Below are 25,070 nucleotides of genomic sequence, written 5' to 3'. Positions count from 1 at the left end.
AGATTGGCAATGGACTTCTCACCAACAAAACTGAATTAAAGACCCCAATGGAGTGAAACAATGAGATATAACTACATTAGAAGCAATCAGATTACAATTCTAGGTGCTACTGACATGTCAGAGTGAAGGCGGGGCAGGAGATCAGAGTTGGTTGAGTGAGCTAATTATGTATTCTAGAAGATAAATTATAAAAAGGAAGAATAGAAAAGTGAGCTAAACATTAACTCAATAAATGAGAGGACAAACAAAATAAATCCAAGAAGAATAGAGGATAGAAAAAGAAGAGAAAAAACTAGACAAGGTTAACAAAGCCAAAGCAAGATGCTTGAAAATATTTTTTACTAAAAGGGAGAGAGAGGTAAAAGTCTGTTAATAGTGACTATCAAATTAAGAGGGATGGTACAGTCAAACAAAATTGTCATAAAACAATAACTACACATCTTAATGCATTAAAATAAAATGTATTGTGAACTTATATATCAATGGATTTCCAAACCAGGACCAACTCTGGGAGGAAAAAAATTTGCACATTGGTATAGTTAAAATGAACACTTAACTCTATTTAATAAATTAAATACTAATTGTAGATCTTTCCTAATCATTAAAAGCAATTACATCCAATTGACGTCATAAGAGATTTCAACTAAGCATTAAGCAAGTTGTTCTAAAAACTAGGCTAAGGGATGCAGTCCAGTTCTTTTATTGAGCATTATGCTGACTCCAATAAGTATTACGAGAGTAGTAAGAGAAGAACAATTGTAGATCTGTTTTATTCTTGATTATAGATTCTAAAATTCTGAATAAAATATTACCCAGTTGAATCCAATAATATATCAGGATCAAGTAGCCAATTTCAAGAATGCAGAGCACTTAAAATTTGTCAGTTTATTTTTAACACATTAAAGGGCTAAAAGAGAAAATCACATGATAACTTCTGTACGTGGGAAAATTATGTTTATAATAAATTGCTTAAGATTTTAAAAATGTTTAAAAACTAAGGATAGGAAGGATATCTTAACATGATAACAGCTGTATGTTGAAACTATAGCATACAACAAAAAATGGGAAAAGTTTGGACACATTACCTTTAAATTCATAATCAAGGAAAATATACTATAAGTGAGACACCATGGATTATAAGCCCTAGACAATACAATAAGATAGCAAAAAATAAGTTAGAAATATAAGAATAGGGGAGAAGAGTTCATCAAGGTTATAGAATTTAAGGTCAATACAGAATTATTATCATTTTTTCCTCTACTACTTAAGAGTCACCTAGAGAATATAATACAAACCAGAAACCACTTCCAATAGCAGTGAAATGTAGCTCTCTCTTGGAAATAACAAGGAATGGATAAAACTCTTTAAGAGAAAAAATTTAAAACTTTCCATGAGCATTTATAAACAATTCATAAAAGTTTAACAACATAAAAAGACTTGAATTAATAGGAAACTTGCCAACCAATGGATGAAGGATGGATTGTTCAGTAGATGGTGTTAGCATGAGAACCACTAAATAGAAGTGATAATTGGGATTGTTACTAAATATGAAACAAATTTAAATGAAAAGTAAGAAATTATAAAACTTTAAACAAAAAAAGTGATGTAAATTCATTAATGGATTGATTACATGAACATTTAAGTATTTTTGTGTGGTGCAGAATAAGCTGAAACTTGCAACATCATAACACAAAAATTGATTAGCATCTTTGCTATAAAGGATTTTTTTACATAATAAAAAAGACGTGGAAACAGGGCAACTATAGGTCGGGAATATAAGTAAAAAGGGAATTGATGGAAGGGGATCCCAATAATTTATACAATGATGACTAACTGAGAGGAGTTTGTGAGATTATTTTATGGTCATCAGACTGACAAAAATGAAAAAGCTAGCTAATATGATGCCTGACAAGACTATACGAGGGCATTCCTATAATCTTCAAAAAGAATGTAAATGGAGTAGACTTTTGGAGGGCCATCAATGGAATTAAATGTGTATGTGCTCTAAGATCCATCAGTCCTCTGGGGGATAAGCCTCAGAAAAAAAATGTCTAAACACATTTAGTAATGATTCTCAGAGTGTGGTGCTTGGACCAGCCTCATCATCACCAAGATACTTCTTAGAAATGCAAATTCTCAGGTTCCACCAGACCTACTAGGGGTGCAAGTGATCTGTGTTCTAACCAGCACAGCAGAGCATGTTTACTAAAGTTTGAGAACCACTGATTTTAAAGAATGCGTTTTAACAGAGGAACTAGCAGTGTTTTGGGTTATAGGCAAATTAATTGTATCACTGGTGAATAAATCCAGTATATAATAAATCCAGTATATATATGATTTTAAAGAATGCGTTTTAACAGAGGAACTAGCAGTGTTTTGGGTTATAGGCAAATTAATTGTATCACTGGTGAATAAATCCAGTATATGTATACTAAGGTATACTGTGCAGAAAAATAAAAACATATAGCAATAAGAATGGATTATAAAGATACCATATTCAGTTTTAAAGACTAGAAATGGATCTAAATATAGCCCAATAAAATTTACTTATAGTACAATAAATTTAAAATATATGCACATACAGAAGAAATGCTTTATCTCTAATAGCACATGCGGCTTACCACTAGAATGTGAATTATTTTAAATGTTTTATTCATGTAAACTCATTAATCCTTTCATGTATCTCCTGTAGTTTATATTACTAGCTCCATAATGCCTAAGGCAACAGAGACATGGAGATATCAGATAACTTGGCACACACCATACAGGTGGTATATGATGGCACTGAGATTGCCACCCTAGAAGACCAGGCCTTGGAATGTAGGATGATTCCCTACTAAGTGTCAAACCTGTTGGATTATACACCTATGGGAAAGAGGAGAGCATGATGTCAGAACAGCGGGTGCAGGAAAACTGAAGCCAAGTACTATAAAGGCTTCACATGCAAATGCTTGGGTGCTAGAAGAGAGCGGTGTGATGAATTTATGCATTAAATAAATTATTGGTTCCTAAAACTATCCAACCAACTTCTTTCTTATCCAGGTAACTGGAAAATTAGTACTCTTACTACCCCCCTTTTTTTTTTCTTACTTAGCTGGTGTTTTGACTTTCAGTTTTTAAATTACGTCAACTCTTTTAAGCCCTTTTGTGGGGGCTTGTGAGGGCATTTTAATGTTACTTTCTGTAAATATAATCTTCTACTCAGATACAAACTACACAAAGGAGGGTTAACTAAGTAGCCTGGTCCAGCCTGCTGCTTGCCATCGACATAGTGCTGAGTTATTTTTTAAAGAATGCAACCTGAAGATGTACATTATGGGTCACATTCAATAATTTTTAATAAATGTGCCTTACATTATTATTATTCTCCTAGAACTTATGATTTGGATGTAGTATGTGTGATGATTCTTAGTTGCAGAGCTTTTTTCTGTTAAATGGGGGATTATTTCTGTGTAGGATTTTGATGCTTTAGAACACATTTACAGTGGCTACTCATCTCTGAGTGTTCCCTCAGTTGTTCTGTGTTATCGTCAGGCCCCAGCTTGGGAGGAGAGACCTAGGCGGCAAGCCCCTTGACCTTTGCATTCCTCTCTCCCAGCTCTGTAACGGCCTTTGTTCTGCCTTCTTTTCTCAAAGGACTGGCATCAGCCTGCAGTCTGGGAATCAGTTCTGGGCTCTATTCCATCTGTTTGCACCAAAAGTTGTCTGACAGACAGGGATACTTTTCTCTGTTGCTTCCATGATAAATAGGATATGTATTTCAACCACAGAAGGCCACAAGAGGGGGAAGGAGAATTGAATATGATGAAAATTGTATGAAGTTCTGTGACTCTCTGGTTGTTTGTTAACTGAAATAAAAATGATGAAACACAGGAAATGAGGGAATGTCTGCCAGTCTTGACAGCGGGTGGCTTTCATTTAAGCAGAATACTGGTTCCATGCCATTTTTGGCATTTTTTTTTCTTTAAGCTTCTTCTCTTAATCATTAGAAACCATTATTTACATGTAAAACAGTGGAAACAATTGCCTACAAAGGCAAAATGATGGTAGCTTTTGGTAGCTTTTCTGAAGATTATTCTAAAAAAAAAATCATGTACTTTGTTGAATTAAACGTCACTAGTGGGGAATTCTGCTATTTGTTTTTATTGGGAAGATTTTTAAAGTTTTACTAACATTGGCTTACAACATTATATGTGATTCAGAGATAAAGGTTCATACCTCTTCATACATGTTACCAAGCCATATCCATCACCAAGACACCCACAGTGCTCACTCATAGTCACTGGGCCCCTCCACCCTCTGCTCTCCTCCTCCCTTCCTTTCTTTTTTGTAAGATTTATTTATTTACACATACAGAACTGGGGTACAAGCCAGAGAAGCAGGGGCAGTGAGAGGTTTCACCAGAGACAGAGTGGGGAGCAGAACAGGCAGATGGATGAAGTACACTGCTGAGGGGAGCCGCGGGCGGGCCAGGAAAGGTCTGCGCCACCAGGGAGGGCCCTTCTCCCCTGCTCTCTTCCTCTACCTGCCCCATTGAAGGACTCAGTTTTACAGTCAGATCTCTAGGTTTGCTTTTGGATTGTTTTTTTTTTTTCCCCTGTATTCCACATATGAGTAAAGCTACTGTTTGGATTTGCACTGTGCATTTTTAAACTTAAGAGACAATATGTATGTATTTGGAGAATGGACACACTATTTACCTGTTCATATTAATATAAAGTGATAAGCTTTTTTGAAGGGTAGGAGGATAATTGCTTAGAAGTTGCTCATAAATGAACCAAATGTGTGCCAAAAGACCAATATTGTTTCCAGGTGAAATAAGACAACTTCAAAATTGTATCTGAATTTCACTGTTTGAGACCTATATGATTTAAGCTACCATAGTACACTTCTATTTCCATAAATAGAAGTAAATTTTGTGTAAACTATGAGAATTTGATGCTCAAAGGCGTACTGTATCTGGTTAATCCCTTGACTGATTTAGCTTGTTTTTATAAATTTCCACATATTAAGAATATTTGGTCAGTACAATAGCAATAGCAGTTAATAGTGCTGATTTATGGTAGAGTGGAAATTGTACTAACTTGAGTTCTATTGCTGGTCTTACCACAAACCATGTGCTCTTGGATAAATTTACTCTATGAACTTGTTTCCTTATTTGTCAAATGCCGACTCCAAGTTCCTTACTGTGCTGGTATCAAATAGTCCTATGAGTTGGCTAAGCATTCTGCTTTACTGTCCAGTGGAGAGAATTTGTTTAGGGTGCCTGTCTCTTTGTATGAGCCTTCCCAAGGAGAGGGAAGTGCAGTGCAGGTTGGACAGACAGTAAAAACACAGTGCCAGTGGGGTCTCTGGGTTCCCACCCTCACTGCTGTCTGAGCCTTTCCTAGGCAGACAGAGACATTGGAATCTGCTCTCACACACAGTGGGGTGCCTGCTTTTTAGAAGTAGTGGTGAACATTTGAAATACTGCTTCTGTCTTTTCCCCAGTGATTCATTCTCTCTCTCTTTCTCTCTCGCCCTCCCTTCCTCCCTCCCTCCCCCTTCCTCCCTCTCTCCTTCCCCCCTTCCCTTTCTCTCTCCTTCCCTCCTTCCGTCCCTTCCTCCCTCCTTCCCTTCTTTTGTGTTGTCTGCCACAATCCTCATTTTCAGGAGTAGTAAGACTGCCAGAGACAGAAATACAGTCCTTTGGGGGATGGAGTCAGAACATGGCTCCTGTTGTTTTACAACCAGAACATTCCTTTCACCACTCTACAGGTTTTCCTGGTTAGATGGTCCATGTACCAAATCTTAAAGTCTGCAGCAGTAGTTTTCTCATGCTATTCATAGATATTTGCTAACCTTTGACAAAGATTTCACTGGTCCACACTGTGAAATAAGAAAAATTTAAGGAAAACTAAAACTGCTCAGTGTAAAAGGCAGAATGTTATTCTTAGATTATATTCATCAAAAACTCTAGGATATTAAAAATGCTTCCTTCTTCTATGAAATGCAAATATAAGTAAAGGGTAGATTGAATTCTCCCTACCCCCTGCCCCTTGCTTGCATTCCTGTTTGGAATTGCAGTGGTAGCCCCTGTCCATAAAAGTAAAGTCAATCAAAAACAAAATACTGGGTTTTGAAATCTGTATGTTTGAGAGTCTCTTACTACTAAAGTAGTGAGCATTTTGTTTTTTAAAGATTAGTTTTACTTATGCTTACAGAACTGGGGTACAGGCCAGAGGTGCAGGGACAGTGAGAGGATTCACTAGAGACAGTGTGGGGAGCAGAACAGGCCAAAGCTGAAGTGGCTTTAGCTTCTTAGTGCTGTACTTTAACCTGCTGCACCACCAGGGAGGGTCCTTGAACATGTTTTTGCAGAACTATTTCAGAGCACTAAACACTCCAATTTTGTTAATATGTTGACCAATGTTCATAGTATTTAGTTTCTCAGGAACCATCATTCTGTGATAAGTTGAAAAAACTGCCCCACCTTTCTGAGGAAGGTTCTGAATGTACAATTCAGGACTGCTTTTTTGCAAACTTACCACTTTTTTTTTTTTTTAAGATTTATTGATGCTTACAGAACTGGGGTACAGGCCAGAGGTTGTAGGGGCCACGAGAGGATCCACCAGAGGCAGAATGGGGAACAAAACAGGCAGATCGACAAAGTACACTGCTGAGGGGAGCAGCAGGCAGGTCAGGAAAGGTCTGCTGCGCCATGTGGGTCACCTCTGGGGCTGGGGATGGAACTCCTGCTAAGTGACTTTAACTTCTTAGTGCTGTGCTTTAAACCGCTGCGCCACCAGGGGGGGCTACCACTTTACTTTTTCAGGTAACTTTCTCTTTTGCTGGTGGTTTTGAAACTCTATGGTCAGATAAAAGTCGAGTCCAGGAAATGCTGACTCCTCTTAGAGCAAAAGGATTGGGAACTCTTCAGGCTAGAAATTAGTGACTTCTTCCACTTGTCCACACCTGCACAGTTATACACATCCACTTTCACCCAGAGTGCATTGTGTGTCTGATACTCATGAAGTCAGGAGAAAGCTCTCGTTGCTTAGCAACTACTTGCAATCCTTTATGAGGAATACCACACAAGGTCGCTAATTTCATTATTCTTAGTGAAGGAATTCTGCATTATGGAAAACTGATGCAGGCAGGTTCTTATTAATATAGTTGTTTTAAAAAATGAATAAAGCAAAAGAGAAAATGGTTCACCTAAGATTAATTAAAAATAGCAACATTAGTTACTGTAACCTATTCAGAGATAGTTAAAATTTTTTGAGATCATTTTTTAATAAGCTTTATCACTCTTTGAGATGTAGTAGAGTGTTTTTTTTTTTCCTGAATGCCTATAAATCTCTAAGATCCTTAGGAATCATAATCTTTGTAAAGTTCACACAAGTCATAAAAATTTAAGAGAAGCATAAGTATTTACTTAGCTGTGACAAATAATAGATAATGATTTTAATTTTAAAATCAGGTGCATTTTCAGATCCAAATATATCATTTTAAATTCGGACTGTGGGGCCTCCCTGGTGGTGTAAGGGTCAAGTTTCAGCACTATCACATCATCACTGAGGCCTGAGTTCCATCCCCAGCCAGGGACTGACAGTGGTATGGCTCAGCAGACCTCTCCTGTCTCTCCCCTCATTAGTGTATTTCATCAGATCTGCTGTCCACTCTGTCTCTGGTAAATCTTCTCACCCATCACACCTCTGGCCTACACCTCAGTTCTTCTATGCATAAATAAATAAAAATTAAAAAGAAGATTGGGTTGTGGCCATATTAAGAGCTTATTTAAAATACTGATATTGAAAAACAAATAAAATGGAGAAGTAAAGATTAATAAATGCAGGGACATGCTAGTCTCTGAGATAAAAAGATAGAATATCACAAAAAATGGGAATCTTCCCAAAGTAATTTATAGTTTTACTGAAGTTTCAATCAAAATCATGTCATTATGATAGAGCTTCTAAAATTAATGTGACACAATAAATTGGAGGAAGCGGCTCATCTAATTTTTTAAAAGAGTAGAGACTGAAAACTTTTTCTACTGTCTTTTAGAATGTTCTCTGAAGCATACAGTTAGCATGGGAGTGTGGTCCAGGTGTTGGATGTGGTGTAAGTGATCAGTACATTTAAGAAAGCAGCATGGATACAGTTGAGAATTGGTACACTATTTAATAATAAGATGGCAGTTATTCAACTATTTGGAGAAAATGTTGGGTCTTTATCTTGTACTTTTCAATAAAATGAGTTCCAGATAGATTAAAAAGTTAAAAATTCAACAAAGTACAGACCACTCTATTCCCTTTCCTGTTCATTTTCTTCCTTAAACTTATCACTGACACATGACTCTTCTCTTGACTAGGCTGTACTCCCACCTCCCACCCTGACCCACCCCCAAACAGAGCCTTTCTCTTTTCACCTGTTAATTTGTCCTTAGGACCTGAAGTAATCCGATAAATAGAAGGCATTTAGACAATATTTGTTGAGTAAAAAAGTAATAAATAAACAAAAAGTGGCCCTCCCTGGTGTCGCAGCGGGTTAAAGCACAGCACTGAGAAGCTTAAGCCACTTCCGCATGAGTTCGATTCCTGCCGGCCCTGGAGGGGTCCACATGGCGTGGCAGACCTCTCCTGATCCACCCGCTGCTCCCCTCAGCAGTGTACTTCATCGATCTGCCTGTTCTGCTCCCTGCTCTGTCTCTGGTGAATCCTCTCACCCTCTGCATCTCTGGCCTGTACCCCTGTTCTATATGAATAAATAAATAAATCTTTAAAATAAATAAATAAAAGGAGTAATAGGGGAAAAGAAAGCTCCCTTTTCAATAGAACCATCTAGTGATATATCAAAATTAAAGCCTCTTTGCCCATCTTAGTACTGTGAGCATGGGCAGTTTGGCCTGGAGCACCAGGCCTGATAATGAAATGGTGCATGTCATTCCCTTTTCTTCTGGGTTTTCAAGTTATTTCCCTTTACAAAAATAACTGGGCATCTGAAGCATAGCAAACATAAATCAAGGGCTTAATTTAAAGTAAAACCTGATGCTTAAATTAGATCCCATGTATTTGTCACATTATTTTAGAGAGGATAGCTATATAGATTTCTAGTATGATGTTTTGTTTAAAAAAAAAAAAAGTGATGGATTCTTCATACATCACCACTATACAACTTTCAAGATCCATGGATATAATTTTTGCTTCTTTCATACAACTTTTTAAAACTGACTTTAATCAAGATTCATTGGATAGAAGAAGGGTAGAAGCATAGTTTATTTTTGTGCTTTCCAAAATCAGTGTTGAAAGATTTAAATTTACTGTTAATATTCTCTTCAGCATTTTGTCCAACCCCACACAAAGTTAGCCATGCCCACTGTCTCTTCTTTCTCCCATTAAGGAAATGCTACATTTTCTTGGTGGAAGAATACATATTCTAATCACTTCTTCTTTGTCCCTGGGTTGTACTAATTTCTTCACCACTGCATTAAAATTCTGGAGGGGTTTAAGGTCAGACAGACAGAAACACAGACCTAGCTTTTTTGCATGATTAGACAGTGCACTTCCAAAGACATTGCAAAATAGTTTAAAATGTTGCAAGAGAAAATGTCATTTTCACTTTTGGGTCATAAATATTAACTGGAGAAGAGAAAACAAAATTGAACCTACCAAGTGTGGGGTCATATTCCCAGATGAACCGTCTGGTCAGAAATCTCACTATAAGAGCTGTGGGAAAAAAAAAGCAACATTTCAAACAAATGTGTTAATTATCTTAGAGTTCTTAATAAAAGAGAAATAACCCATACAACCACATTTCATATTTCCTCAATATATAAAGCCAGTACATGTATTTATGCTTACTCAAATACTTTTCCAATTTCATATCATGGCCTAAAAACTGTTACAGTCTTTTAGTGGGTTCATTATACATTAATCAGTAGTTTAGATTTGTTTTCTTTAGCCTCAGAATTAGAAATACACAAAAGACATTGTGATGGGAAAATGCTCCCTTATAAAATTTTTAGAAAAATACTGAATTCATGTATAAAATATTGCAATATAGGCGACTTAAATTTTGAGTATTCACAATGACTGCCAAATGTAAGTTAAAATGTGGTCATTTCTACTCTAATGGAAAGACCAGGAGATGGTCCTTTATATTATAAAAACAGATATTTCAAATGAAGGGTTTTATTGGTGATTCATTAAAGTTCATCAGAAGGGATACTTCCAGTCAGAGTCATGCCTTCAACCCTTACCTCATCCCCAAAAGGCAGATACTGTACTTGCTCCCATTTTTTGGGTAAGGAAATGGAGCTCTGAGAAGTTAACTATTGTATAGAGCTCACTTAGTCAGTGGTCAAGTCAGGGTTTGAATCCAAGAAGCCTTGTTTCCAAAGCCTGTAATGGACCCGTTGTACTTAAGGAAGTTAAGCCCTAAGCCATCTGGATAATATTTGATGGGAAGATGGGTGGTAGAAAGCCAGCTGCTGAACTACATAGACTCTGTTATCATGACATAGTGGTGGGACCTACAGGCACCATTTTCTTAGGGACCATTTTCTTATCCTTGCATTAGAGCTGAAAACTGATTTTAAAAATCACTATTACTAGTTTAATTTTTATTAAAATGCCCTGTGTGCTATGTGCTGTGGTCTAAAGATACTACTTGAGCTGAACACTGATTTTTAAAACCACATTACTAGTTTACTTTTATTAAAATGCCCTGTGTGCTATGTGCTATGATCTAAAGATACTACTTGAGCTAAAAACTGATTTTTAAAACCACTATTACTATTTTACTTTTTATTAAAATGCCCTTATGCTTTGTGCTATGGTCTAAAGATACTACTTGAGGAAGTAAAACTAGTTATTTGCAAGTAGCTGTCCTCATGGCTCAGCTGAGGTCTTTACAGCCTTCCTACCTCGGTGTCTCACAGTGAGTGCACTGCAGTGAGAAGCTCATAAAACAGACAACAGACTTTCTAAAATTCTCTCTAATTACAGAGTGTGAGGCTGGATTTGAGCCAAAATATTTGTAGTGCCTAAAGTAGCAAGGCCACTGACCCTATAATACTTCCCACAGCGAGTGTACTTGCGGTTTTAATCTGCAATTTTCAGTCTGTCACTGTTCACTCTCTGGAGACTGAGTATGAGTTTTTTTTTTTTTTTTTTTTTTTTGGGCGTGTTAGAAATAGGAAGCCCTAGAGAGAGAGAGAATTTTCTGTTTTAAAATTAGCAGAGTCAGTAAACATAATTGCCTGAGTATTCAGAGTTTCATCTTTTGATAGCATATATAGACACAACTTTGAAAGCCTACATGCTAGAAAAATTCATTTTCTGGCATCTTTAAGGAATGAGCTGTGACAATTAACTATTTTTTTTCTGCAACTGAAGTTTGAAGTTACCTAAATTCCAAGACCACTTGAACTTTAATCATTTCTCAGAGAAATTGTTCTAAAATGCATCAGACACTTCATCACCTTTAGAAATTGAGTCTGCAGAACATAAAGGAATAATTTTTGTCTGGGTCTTAGTTAGGCGCTTTGATTTGGTGTCTTGTGCAGTTATGGAGCAGTGCTTTTTATGAGACTGATATGCTGCCTACTGTGCTAAGCAGGCAAATGGAACAGTACTTTTTAGAAGCAGCTATAGAATGGTTCAGGAAGAACAACTCTGGAATGTTAGGGCTTTAAAGTATTTTTTGCTTTTAGTATATAAATATATGCATATATATATATATATATACTGAAAGCATAATATATATATGCTTATATGTATATATATATTTACAAATACACATAATTGTTTTTCTCCCTCAGATACCATGAATTTATCTTTTTGCCATTATCACTGAATCTACTTCGAATGGCCCATCTGTATTTCTGTTTTTTGTTTTTTTTTTTCAAAAGGCTATGTTAATAAAACTTGTTGGGGTTATAGCTAATGTTTAGGCTTAGGAGGAGAAATCTGCTCTGTAAATGTCTTCCTGGCTTCTAACATCTCAGAGACATTGTGTTTGCTGGTGCTTAGTGGATCCTATGATGTGTGGGTTTTGGTTCCATTTCAGATCCTCACCTTATAAAAGGTTTGCTGGATTTTAACAAAATCAAATAAGTATATTTGAGATTCATTTTCAAGAGGCACACAGAATTGTTTGGTATTATTTTAACAACAGAGTCATACATTTAAAAAGTCAATCTATTTTAAATGCACTAAAAATATCGCAGATGCACTTAGAATAATTGACCATCATATGTACATTCTCTGAAGCTATATTTTCATCTTTCTCACAGATTGTTATGGAAAAGTCAAGTGCATTTCTGTATTTTTAAGATCTTCAATTTAAAATTGTTAGTCTGATTTCTGTATCTGTGGAAGAAGTACCTGTCAAAGGCTCTATTATTACTTGTATTGTGTCTGAAGTACTTAGTTGACTTTCTCAATTTACTGATGTAATTATTAAGTATCACTGGTATTTTTTAGCTCCAGGTTTTATGAAATAAAATTTCACATGTGACATCTCCTATCTTCTTACCTCCTTCAGCACTACCATTCTTTTTAAAAAAAATTATTTTAAAAAATATATTCATTATATCATCCTACATTTCTGCACACTGTATGGTTTCCCATGAAATTCCCAACACCAATTCACCCATAACCATAGTCCTTTGTGCTCTTTCTACCCCGGTAATGGTCCTTCTCCCTCTTCCTCACCTACCAAATGTCTCCGATCTATAGCTGCCTGATGATTTTGATTTTTACTTTATTATAGTTACTTTTTTTTTTATTGATTCCTTTTTTGTTTTTTTCTACATTCCTCCTATAAATGAGACCATTAGATACTTTTCTTTTTCTTTCTGGCTTATGTCTCTGAGCATAATTCCTTCCAGCTCCATCCATGTTGCTGTGAGGGGCATGCATTTATCCTTTTTGATTGCTGAGTAATATTTCATTATGTAAATATACCAGCACTACCATTCTTAACACATGGCTTCACCACTAATGATAATAAAATCGCTGTTTCCTCATGGATGTTTCTACCTCACCAGTACCTGGAGGACCTTTTAAATTATTGTCCATACAGCGGCTGATAATTCTGTCAAAAGCATAAACTCTCTCATGCTACATCTTTGCCTCTAATTCTGGCCTTGTTTTCTTGAAGAAATATTTATTGGTGCCTGTGATGTGCCAGGTGATAATTGAGCTATTTGTAATAGTGCAGTAAACAGTTCCAACAGAGATCGCTGACCTTACAGAAATATATTCTACTAGTAGAGTAAAGACAAAACAAATCACAGTGCATGTTAGAGGTGGCAAATGGTCAAATGGGGGGGATAGGTGTTGGGGAGTGAGGGCATGAGTGCTGTTATTTAAGAGAGATAAACAAGCTGATCCTTACTGGGAAGGTGATGTAAGAGAGAAGTGAGGGAAAGTGAACAGTGTTCCAAGACGAGCAAACAGTCAGTACAAAGGCTTTAACAGAGGAAGTGTACTTGAGAAACTCGGGAACATTAAGCAGATTGAGCAAGTGAATGCAGCAGGCAATGACGTCTGTCTGCTATTGCCAGACACACATTCCATTAACATACACTGCCACTGTGACCACAGTGCTGCTCAGAGGACAGCAGTTCCCCTTCATCCATGGACTCAGTGACCAACGTCAGTTGTGGTCTGACAATATTCCATACATGAAACTATTTTCAGAGAAAAACCACATTCATGAAATTTTTAACAAAGTGGAAAATCCACTCAAGAGAATTCAATCCAAGGAAATACTTAAGAAGAAATCAAGTCACAATTTTATGGGGGTAATTTTCAGTTAGTAGGCAAAAAGATAAAAGGAAATTTTTTCCAAAAAGTTTTGCATTTTCTAAACATTAGCTAGTTATTCAAAATAATTCTTGACACCACGATCAGTGAGATACAGGTTTCAGAAGTACCAGCTTTACTATGTGGAGTACTCTTAAACTACTAAAAATGGAGCTAGACATCTAACCAAAGGACATAAACAGATTAATCTGAAAGGAAACTTTCACTCCTATGCTTATTGCAGCACTATTTACAATAGCTAAGCTTGGAAACAACCCAAATGTCCCCAAACACATGACTGGATAAAAAAGATGTGGTTATATATACACAGTGGAACACTATTCAACAATCAAAAAAGATAAACTTAAGCCATATGCAGCAGCATGGGTGGAGCTGGAAGAGATTATATTCAGTGAAATAAGTCAGGAGGAAAAAGAAAATTATCAGATGGTTTTACTTATAGGAGGAATATAGGGAAACCGAACAAGGGATTGGGAGAAAAAAGACAAAATTAGTAGGCAACTATAAATTGGAGACCTTCAGCAAGGGAGGGGGGAGGAGAGTATTCAAACAGGATAGGAAGAGCACAAGAGACTATGGTGAGGGTATGGTGCCTTGGTGGTAGGAACTTTGTGAGGACTGTACACACCTGAGAGGAGAAATCAAACATTGTTCAAAAATGTATATGTATACATGTATATGTAACATACATATGTACATTATAACATACACACACATATAACTAGAAGTTAAAAAAAGTACCAGCTTTAGGATCAGAATGACACTTTTAAATGAAAATGGATTGGATGATATAGCTTGTGAATTAAATTTGCTTTTGAAAGAAGCTCTTCAAAAAAAAATTTAACACATCATTTTCTTAGATTTTACAGAAATTTAAGAGATATATATTCAAGAGAGATTCAAACAGAACTTTCAGATGTTACTTTTAGGCTCAAAAATCCTGTTTCTGTTTTTCACTCACATAGTTTACAAATAACTAGATTAACCATGTATATCAGACAATTGTTTTTTAAGACATTTGCATATATGATCCTTTGAATGCTTGTGTTATTGTTCTTCTTTCTAGGTCTCTTGAAGTCTCTATAAATGAGTAGTGCTTCTGTACGCAAGAAACTTTCATTTTTTTCTCTGATATGTATTCAAATACTTTATCAGTGAAAGCAGTTCCTGGTCCTCTCCAGAACTTTTTTCTCTCTCTTACAATGCTTGGGTGGCAATAACACCCTTTGGCTCAGAGTTGATTCTCTTGCTTACCCTTGATAGTCACATCCTTTGTAACTTCAGTTTTAATCACTGCCAGCTGAACCTTTTATGCTGATATTACCACACTAGACTGTATTCATAATAAACACATTCATCTCTTAACGCATCTAATGCTGTTACCGCTGCCTTGAAAATCCTCCAATCAATAAATCCTAATCATCCTTCTAAATCTAATTCAAGTATAACTTCCTTTGTGAAACCTTTTCTTACCTTCTCTATCAGTTATGTATTGCCATGTGAAAGACACATATCAAAACTCAATAGCATACAACTGTAAGCCACTGGAGAAATTATCATGTATATTTGACCATAATCAAGTGATTATTTTGGCAAAATCCAACTAAAAGTGCTTTAAATGACCAGGCCAAGTTTTGGGGGATAGGAAAAGAGTTTCAAGTTCAATTAAGAATATTTCAAGGAACACAATTCATTGCTGGTATATCATGACTATCTTTTGGATTTTGTGTGCAATGATACACACACACACTATATATATAAATCACTAATATATATTAAAATCATTTGCATTGTCATAATGAAAGTCATGAATATGTATTAATGATTTTCATATGGCTTTCATTCTGTAACTGCAGAACTTCATTAAAAATACTTATTTTTAGTTGAAAGACCACGTAGCTTTAAAATGTCTTTAATGGCCTGTTATAGGATTTTGCCTCTTTTGTGACTTGCTACAAGATTTTACTAAGTGTAGGTAATTCTTTCACAAAGATTTTTAATTACTCTGTGACAAGAAAACCCCAAATTTTTGTTACAGGAAAAGAAGGCAACTAGGTAGATAATGCTAGTACAATTCTAGTCCATTGTGGGTTGTTATAAGTTTATTTACCACATATTCTCAGGTCTTATTTACAATCAGATCTTAATGTTTAATAATTAGAAATGTTAAAGATTAAAAGCTACCTCTCATTTTAATGACTAGAAATTATACTACTAGCCTGAAACAACTCAAAACTGGGATTCAGCTAGATCGAGTTCCTCTCTTTCCCCTCCATCTTCTATTTCATTGCAATACTTAAAGTGTAATTACTTGGCCAACACAAAACATGAGTCAAAGTGTTTGGCACTGACATGGGCAGGATAATTTTTTATCCTGAGCTGCTTTTATTTTGAATTTTATTGTCTGTAGCTAAAAATGTCATAATAAATGAAGCAAGTATTTGAAAAACAATGAAAGCAAGAAGGATGAAAATGTTTAATATCACTTGAGAATTGTTTTCTCACTTGACTAAGCACAATCTCTATTTAAACAACATGATAAAAATTTATATCTGTAAAAGTCTTAAAAAGTAATTCAATATCGGTTATTTTTATACCCACCTTATACCCACCATCCTTTGCTAAGTGTGCTGTGTTAGATGAGATTCTATCCTGTGTCTACACAGACACATCTTCAGTTTTCATTGCCCCACAGCATGGAATACGTACATATGCTTATGGGGGCGTATTTGTCAAAGAAGACAGTGAAGCACAAATATTACATTTCTTTCTGAAGTATGTGCCCACTTTTGACTGACCTCAGGAACCAGATACTTTCAATATATCACCCTTACTCATTCAGTGAGATCCCCTCTTTTATAGGGGTGAATTTACAACTAGGAGCTTGAGTGTCTTGTTGGTGCACTCCTCTTTTATTACTAACCTCTTAGTGTTAAAAATTTGGGGGAGGGAGGTATAGTTCATATATAGTCCATTTTGAAGAAAATACATTGTCTGGTTGCCTAACTGCTTTTGTTATGAAAAAAAAAATCAGAACCCTGGTGAAAATGAAGCTGGAAGTATCTCTAGAAAAAAAGTGATTTCTAGACAAACTTTGGCACATTCATGAGTTGCTTTTATGGCAACATAATTCTTTAAGTTTGTGACCCATGGTATAATAAACAGTGTGATCATCCTCATGAACAGTTTTGCTTCTTCAAAATTGTGCAGTGCTAATGTAGTTGCCTGTATCTCTAAGGTTTCACTAAGAGCTTATTATTTAATACAGTACAGGGATCCCTATTTATTTAGGTTTCTTCTTAGAGTTCAAGCTGATTTAAAAATTAAACAAGCCCTTTGCACTCTTGAAAGGCCAAGTAAGCTAAAAACTAGGCAAGCATATTAAATGGTTAACCCAACTTGATACTAAATCAGAGAAAGGGGAAAAGAAAGGTGTATTTTGAATGCTGTGGACTCAAAGATCATAATAGTACATTTTACCAGAGAGCAGGTTACCTGTAACTGGTGAAGTACCACCTCCAACCTGACCTTCCCATATACCATAATCCCCATATGATGTGACATGCATCTGTTTCTCCTCTAGTACAGAACATGCATACTGCCCTCTAAATATTCATTTATGTTCAAATGATGAGAATGACCTAAGATTGGGCATGAAGACCATTTAGCTTCACCTCCAGCAGCTGGCATAGTGCTTGATGTATGATATGTAATGAATAAATATTTGAGAAATGAATGAGGAGACAATTACAAAGTAGGTAAATTGTTTGGTTCTCAGATCTGTATTCTAGTATTATTATTACTTATTATTTGAAAACATGTCCTTTACAAGGGAAACTTACATTGTCTGACTATACATTGACCCCCTTCTAAGTACCTTGTCTGGTTTATTTGTCCATCTGGTCAGTCTACACTACAGACTTGACTGTGAGGCAGGACCCACCATACCCACCAGACTAGACATCAGTCCTAAATTGAACTCTAGGGCCTCTCTGGTGCACAACAGGTTAAAGCACAGCACTAAGAAGCTAAAGCCACTTCAGCATGAGTTCGATCCTCACCTGCCCTGGAGGTGATCCACATGGTGTGGCAGATCTCTCCTGGCCCCTCAGCAGTGTACTTTGTCAGTTGGCCTGTTCTGCTCCCCATTCTGTCTCTGGTGAATTCTCTTACCACCCCTGAACCTCTGGCCTGTACCCTAGTTCTGTATGTATGCATAAATAAATCTATCTTAAAAAAAAATTGGACTCTAACCTACCAGGGGTCAGAAGACCTCAGAGAAGTAAAAATGAGCATGTTCCCACAAACAGGAGGTATGTATCTAGCTATGGGGAGCCAGTTTATTGTTGACTAACTTAATATGTGGAAGTAGTAGCCATCTATTAATCCTATTAGATGTTGATTTAAATAGCTTACTCAGAAAACACCATTAGGCAGGTGGTGTTTTCTGAGTAATGGGATGCAAATATCAAAAAAGGAGTTAAAGTTTATTGGCTAGTGACTTACAAGCCTATTTCTCATAAACACTCCTGAAATTTGAAATTAAAACTTGTATTTTACACACAAGAAACATGAACTGAAAAGTAAATCAACTTGTCTAGGTTGCAGAGCAGTTAAGTGACAACTGAAATTGAATCCAGATTTGTTACTCATGCTTTTTCTAATATATAATAGTTAGTACTATATTTTACTATTTTTACAGATGTTATTTAATTCTGAATGGTTGTATTTGTTTTCTACATGAGCATACATCTCATGGAGAGGCATGCTTTGAAAGTGAATTTTTTATCCTTGACCAGATTTCTTCATCCTTAGTGGAGAGAATATCCATGATCAGAAACCATGGCAACACAGTAAAGAGAATTTGAATTTCAAGAATCAGAAGGAAACTTTTATATCAAGAAGAGTTTTGTTTTTCACTTTAAAAAATCTTTACAGATATAGCAAATGAGGAAAACAAGTATATAACGATGTAGGCAAATAATATGTGGTAGGCAGCCATTTCCTTACTGGTTTCCTCAGTTCTTTACTTAAGTCCATTTTTGCAACAAAAAGATTAGAATCTCAGGAAATATTTTAGACACTTAAGAAATATAGCAAAAAAAAGATGCAGTTTTTGTTCTTGATTGGTTGAGAATGTTCACATTTGCATGTTACAGGAAAAAACAAAAAGATGGTCGAGTAATTTATAATTTTATCTAATTTAAGTCCTGATATTATGGGTACATAAAAGGAAGACCAGGCTGGGGTCAGTCTAACTTACTTTAGTATCTCAGAGAGAGAAAAACTCTGTTCTATGGAAGAGAAATTGTGAAAGGCAGGTAACATGTATGAAGAGTCAACCCTATGATTTCTTCTGTTCCCTGTTTGGGATGGCAAACCAGAAGGTTTACAAAAATATAAGAGGTAATTCAGTTTTTTCTTCCCTCCCTTATGTGAAGCTCCTATTCAAATCAAGCTTCCAAATGAAATTCCCTATTGCCCCATTCCCTGGGTTCTTCTAGTAACCTATACATTGATCTGTCTTCAACCACCAACTGTCACAATTTTTTTTTTAGCTGTTCTCTTTCTTCTGTGACACCTCTAGCATATTCCAATATACATGTGCCATTGTCTCTCAAGTCAGGGAGTGAGGTGTGGATGTCTCAGCACTGGATGTAGGCCTAATAGCCAAGTGGGCCAAGATAGCTCTTTGAAATGTGACTTGTCATCTACAGAGAGGACTGAGACAAAGAATGTGCCAGTTTGGAATCTCAGAACCCTGTGGGTGGGGCCTTCTGAACTGATAAGCCAGAATGAAAAAGGATGGATATGTGCTGGACTGGAATTGGGATGTAAAAAATTCCACAAATTGTGTGATTTCAAATATCAGATCTTTGGAGAGGTACTCAATAAATCAGGCCTCAGATATGCTGATAATTAAATTTAACGATTCCCAAATGGATCTCTCATTAGATCCTTCTTCTCACATGAGTTTCAGACATATTCACATTCATTTCATCAGTAAGTATTTGTTGAGCATTGTGTTAAGCACTAAGGATGGTAAGACTAAGAGGGTACGTTAAGATACTAGAAATATTAATTCATGTTAGAGCTGAATTGTGAGCTGAGTCTTGGGTGAGTTGAAGCATGAATTTAGGGAGACCAGCCTAAGCAAAGAGCTTGATTCATTTAGTATCATAGGCAGTTCAGTCTAGGTGCAATAGTGTGTAGAGGGAGAGCTGTGGAAGGGTAGGTGGTGAGGAGCCCATGTAAGAAGGAGCTTATAGGCTACAGTAAGGGGGCTGGGTTTTGAAGTCCAGGGACACACAGCAGTTTGGATAGAGGAATAGCTCAATTTGATCTGATTACCTATAGGGATTTTCATTAATTAATAGTGAGAGGAATTGGTCCATATAGTTTAAAGTCTGGGGGGGGGGTGAGGGAGCATTGTTTCCTGTGGCATATTGCAATGGGGAAATAAATTAAGAGCAGGTAAGATTGGGATTAAACATAGTGAACATGAAACATCAATAAAATATCCAGGAAGAACTTGCTGTCTTCCTTCTCTTCCTCTTTCTCTCCGTCCCTTTCATCCATTCACTGAATGTCAGTCATGTCCCAGATATTGCTAATCACTGTCTTGTAGGAGCTGACACTGAAGCCTGAAGCCTCTGAATGATCAGAATGATCAGTGTCAAAGTGGGACCTTCTCGTGACTGATAAATCAGTGGACTTTGTTAAGATGATTCATGTAGCTAAAGTGAGAGAAGACAGCACAGAACTCTCCCTTCAACCTTATCTCAGAATGTTTTTTGTTTTCCTCCTTCTCTTTCCTCTGCTCCAACTCCTTAAAATGGCTAGCTGAACAGTGTTCTGCCTGGTGGCGCAGTGGGTTAAAGGACCGCATCATGAAGCTTTCTGAAGCCACTGCAACATGAGTTCAATCCCCCACCAGGGAGCTCACCCACATGGCATGGCAGACCTCTCCTGACCCACCAGCTTCTCCCCACACAAAGAACTTTGTCTATCTGCCTGTTTTGCTCCCCACTCTGTCTCTGGTGAACCCTCTCACCGCCCCTGTACCTCTGGCCTATACCACAGTTCTGTATGCATACATAAATAAATCTTAAAAAAAAAGAAAAATCTAGCTGAACAGAAACATTTAATAGATCAAGACCAGAGGATAGGCACTTATTAATATAGCTATAGTTTTACAAAGCAGCCTACCCACCCTCCCACCTCACCTACTTCCTTACTGTTCCTTATGACAGAATAAATCAGCATAAAAACCCCTTATGTCCATAACTTAAGCAATTTAATGGAAATTTAAAATCAATGCAATATATATATATATATATATAGACAAAGTATATGCCAGAAGTTAAAAATGAGGAGTAAATTAATTTCAGATGTAGATCTAGGGATTGCTATAAAATTACTATTTTATTTAAGCATGAAAACTGACTTCTGTGTTCTGACAAAAATATCATTCTAAAAAAGAGTTATAGAACAAATTTCAGTTCTTTGTGCAAGCAATCGCTTAAGGATAAATAGTGTAATCTCTAAGGATTTTAAAGGAAACAGTATTGCCCCTGAAAACCTAGCTTAGGAGTGAAACTTCAGTGCATTTTAAATCCTAAAAATTGACTTATTTACCTATGGAATGGTAAGGAAATAGTTAAATTACTATTCACAACTGGGGCTTAGGATCATAAAATTGAGAATGGGAAAACTAGCAGAACTGTGATATATAATCCCTCACATGTTAAATAGGCAGTAGACGTTAGGAGATGCTTATAAAGAATGTAAAAGCGAGAAAAAAATTTAATTAAAAATTAACTTGCATGATTGGACAGCAATAAATTCTTCTTAAATTTAAACTGAAAGTAAAAACAAGAGTTATAATTTGGAATAGGTTAATAAACTAATTCAGTTTTGTCTTTTAGTTTGTCTCTTGAAGACTAATAAATAAAAACATACCAAGAGTGCAAGCTAGTTTTACATAAGCTGAAAATTTTTATCTATTTTAATTTCAAGAGTGATGCTTATAAAATAAATTACTGAATTTCCCAAACTAGAATTTTAAACTTAGTAACTTACAATTTATTATCTTGATTAAAAAATTTTCACATGCTTTTTAAATAGAGCTATCTGTTGTATTAAGTAGTTTTCTAAATTTCAAGGGAATTTGGATATAAAATTTTCATTTTTATTTTCTTCTGAAAGAGGAAATACATATAGTGCTGATATCTGGATTTTCCCTCTATGCTTAGATTGCTATGCACATAAAAAATTAGCAATCAACTGGAAACATCAGGGCTTTGTTGGGATATAAAAGTGACTCTGAGGGACAAAGTTCCAGAGAAGCAGAGGAATATCACATAATCTTCTTTTATAAAGAATCAAGAATTTTATAAGTTACTCTGCTCACACATGCCCTTTTCTCTAGATTCATTTTTCTTGCTGTCTCTAAGGGCTCATATAAATTTAATAGGCTTCACCTATGACTCGTGCATGTCGGGGGGTTTCCTCTAGCAATAATAGGGTTTCCTCTAGCAGCCCTATAAAGAATCCTGCTATTTTCTAGTCTAATTTTAAAAATAGTGGGGAAAGGACAAAAAATGGAGACTTACTAAAGTGTTAAAAACACAAAAATGACACCATCATCTTGTTTCATAAAGAAGGTCACTACTACTATTTCAGTGTGGAGATGAACTGAGGTGGGAAGAAGCATATTAGGATAGAAATTGGAGAACTAATGAAGTGGTTATTCCAAGACTACAGAAGGAAAAAAAACATAAGACAGAAAGTCTCCTTCACTCCTGTCCATTAGTGTATATTTCAAGTGATAACTGGGGTTATACAGCATGTAGCCCTTTCATTCTGATTTCTTGCACTTACTAATGTGTAGGTAAAGTTCTTCTATGTCGTGTCCTGACTTGAGAGCTCATATCTATCTGTTGCTACAACTGCCATAGGATCATACACCAGAGTCTTTATCCAGTCACCAACTGAAGAACATCTTGATTACTTCCAGTTTTCAGCAATTATGTTTTGGTCATAAACATTCACATGAAAGTGTTTATGCAGACAAAAATTATCAGAATGGTTGGGTAATTATATAGGAGAACAATTGCTGGATTAAGGTAGATTTTTGTAAGATTATGTTTAGCTCCATTTGCCAAACTATTTGCCAAAGTGACTAAACCAGTTTACATTTCCACCAGTAATGGTGGAGCGTTTCTGTTGTTCCACAACCTTGTCAGCATTTAGTATTGCCAATTATTTATTTTGTCTTTTATTTTTTTCCTTCTAATAGGTGTGTATTATTATTATTTTGGTAGTTTCCTCATAATTCTCTAATGACAAATGATCTCAGGAACATTTTATATGATTGTCATCTATATATCTTTTAGTAGTGTATTTATTCAAGTATTTTGCCAACTGAAAATATATTTTAACTTTTAGAGCAGGTTTACATTCACAAAACATGGAATAGAAAGTATAGCAAGTTCTAGTACACCAGCTGTTCTATACACTTACAGCCTCCCTTACTGTCAATATTTCCACAAATGATACATTTGTTACAATTGATGAGCCTGCATTGACATTTTATTATTGCCCAAAGGCCATGGTTTGAATTAGGGTTTACTCTTGGTGCTGCACATTCAGTAGGTTTTTTACATGCATGTAATAACAAAAAATAATTCTTTGATAGTATCAAACATAGTAGTTTCACTGCCTTAAAAATTTATTCATCCCTCCTTCAGAATTCCCAAAAGCCAGTATTTGTATTGTGTCCATAGTTTTACCTTTTGCTAGAATCAAATAGTACATAGCCTTCTCAGATTGTGTTTTTTATTGAGAATTATAGATTTATTATATTGTCGTGGCTTGATAGTTTTCTTTACATCATTGCATGTAATGAAAATACGGTAGTCCATGTACCAGTTGTCCGAACATACCAGTTTATATTTACCTACCAGACAGCATCTTGGTTACTTCTGTTTTAGAAATTATGAATAAAGCTACTGTAAACATCTGTGTTCAGTGTTTTTAATTGGACACAAGTTTTCAAATATAGGGCAAATGCCAAGAAGCACAGTTGCTTAATTGTATGGCAAGTACATGTTTACTTCTATAATAAACCATCAAGGCTATCTTCCAGCAATGAATGAGAGTTCCTATTGCTTCACATGTTTGTCAGCACTTGGTGTTGGCAGTATTTTGGTCCTGACCACTTTAATAAGTGTGTTGTGGTACATTACTGTTTTCACAATTCTGTGATAACATGTGATACAGAGCATCTTCTTAATCTATTTGGTATCTGTGTATCTTTGGTGAGGTGTCTGTTCAGATTGCTTACCCTTTTATAAAACAGCTAAATAATTTCTTATTTTGGTTTTAAGAGTTTTTTTCTATATTCTGGATAAAAGTACTTGTTAAAATGTCTCTTGCAAATATTTCCTCCTAGTCTGTCTTGTTTTCTCATTCTCTTGACAGTGAAAATCTTCTCACTGAAAAGTTTTTACTATTAAAGAGATATAGTTTATCACTTATTTCTTTCATGGATCATGACTTTGGAGTTTAGTAAGTGTGTTGTGGTACATTACATTGTGATTCTGAAAAGCCAGTGTTATCATTTAAATGCTCTCCTTTGTTATCTTCTAGGAGTTTTATAGGTTTACATTTTACATTGGGATCTGTAATACATTTTCAGTTGATTTGTGTGAAGGTCATAAGGTCTGTGTCTGGATTCATCTTTTTGCATGGGATGTCCAGTTGCTCAGCACCATATGTTAAAAAGACTGTGGCCATTTCCATTTACTCTCCTTGTCATTCTCTGGAACTCACTCTAGTTACGTTGTCATCCATTCCACTCAGTCATTAGTGTTATACAGTTAAATCCAATCCTCAGCCCTCATCTTCCTTATTTGCAACATTTGAAACAACTGATAAATTCTTTCTTTATGAAAACTTACTTTTCATAGCTTCCAAGATCCTAAATGCTCTTAGTTTTTCTCCTTTACTTCCTAATCACTGAGTTTTTACCACATCTACCCACCTGCTAAATGTTAGCAGTGCCCAGAGTTCAGGGTGTTCTATATTTACACTGTCTGCACGTGACATCATACAGTCTTGAGACTTTAAATACTATCTTATTTACAATGCCTGTCTGAGAATTCACATCCCTATCCTGGATCTTTCTCCTCAACTCCAGAATCTTGTATCCCACAACTCCATTGCATGTCTGAAAAATATCAAATTTCTGTT

General features: G+C 35.9%; 1 protein-coding gene across 2 annotated transcripts in view; it reads right to left on the bottom strand.

Moving 5' to 3' along the window:
• Positions 1–25,070, bottom strand: part of RERG (RAS-like, estrogen-regulated, growth inhibitor) — a 106,106-nt gene that overhangs the window by 4,789 nt on the left and 76,247 nt on the right. For both annotated transcript variants that reach the window (XM_012732787.1, XM_004693249.2), the window contains one exon: positions 9,651–9,707. In XM_012732787.1, coding sequence (XP_012588241.1) covers positions 9,651–9,707 — 57 coding nt within the window. The remainder of the gene's footprint in view (positions 1–9,650; positions 9,708–25,070) is intronic.

The sequence above is a fragment of the Condylura cristata genome, unplaced genomic scaffold (assembly GCF_000260355.1).
Source record: "Condylura cristata isolate star-nosed mole 26May11 unplaced genomic scaffold, ConCri1.0 scaffold00036, whole genome shotgun sequence".
NCBI lineage: Eukaryota > Metazoa > Chordata > Mammalia > Eulipotyphla > Talpidae > Condylura > Condylura cristata.
The sequence above is the reverse complement of the archived record's forward strand: the minus strand, read 5'-3'. Positions and strand labels throughout refer to the sequence as shown.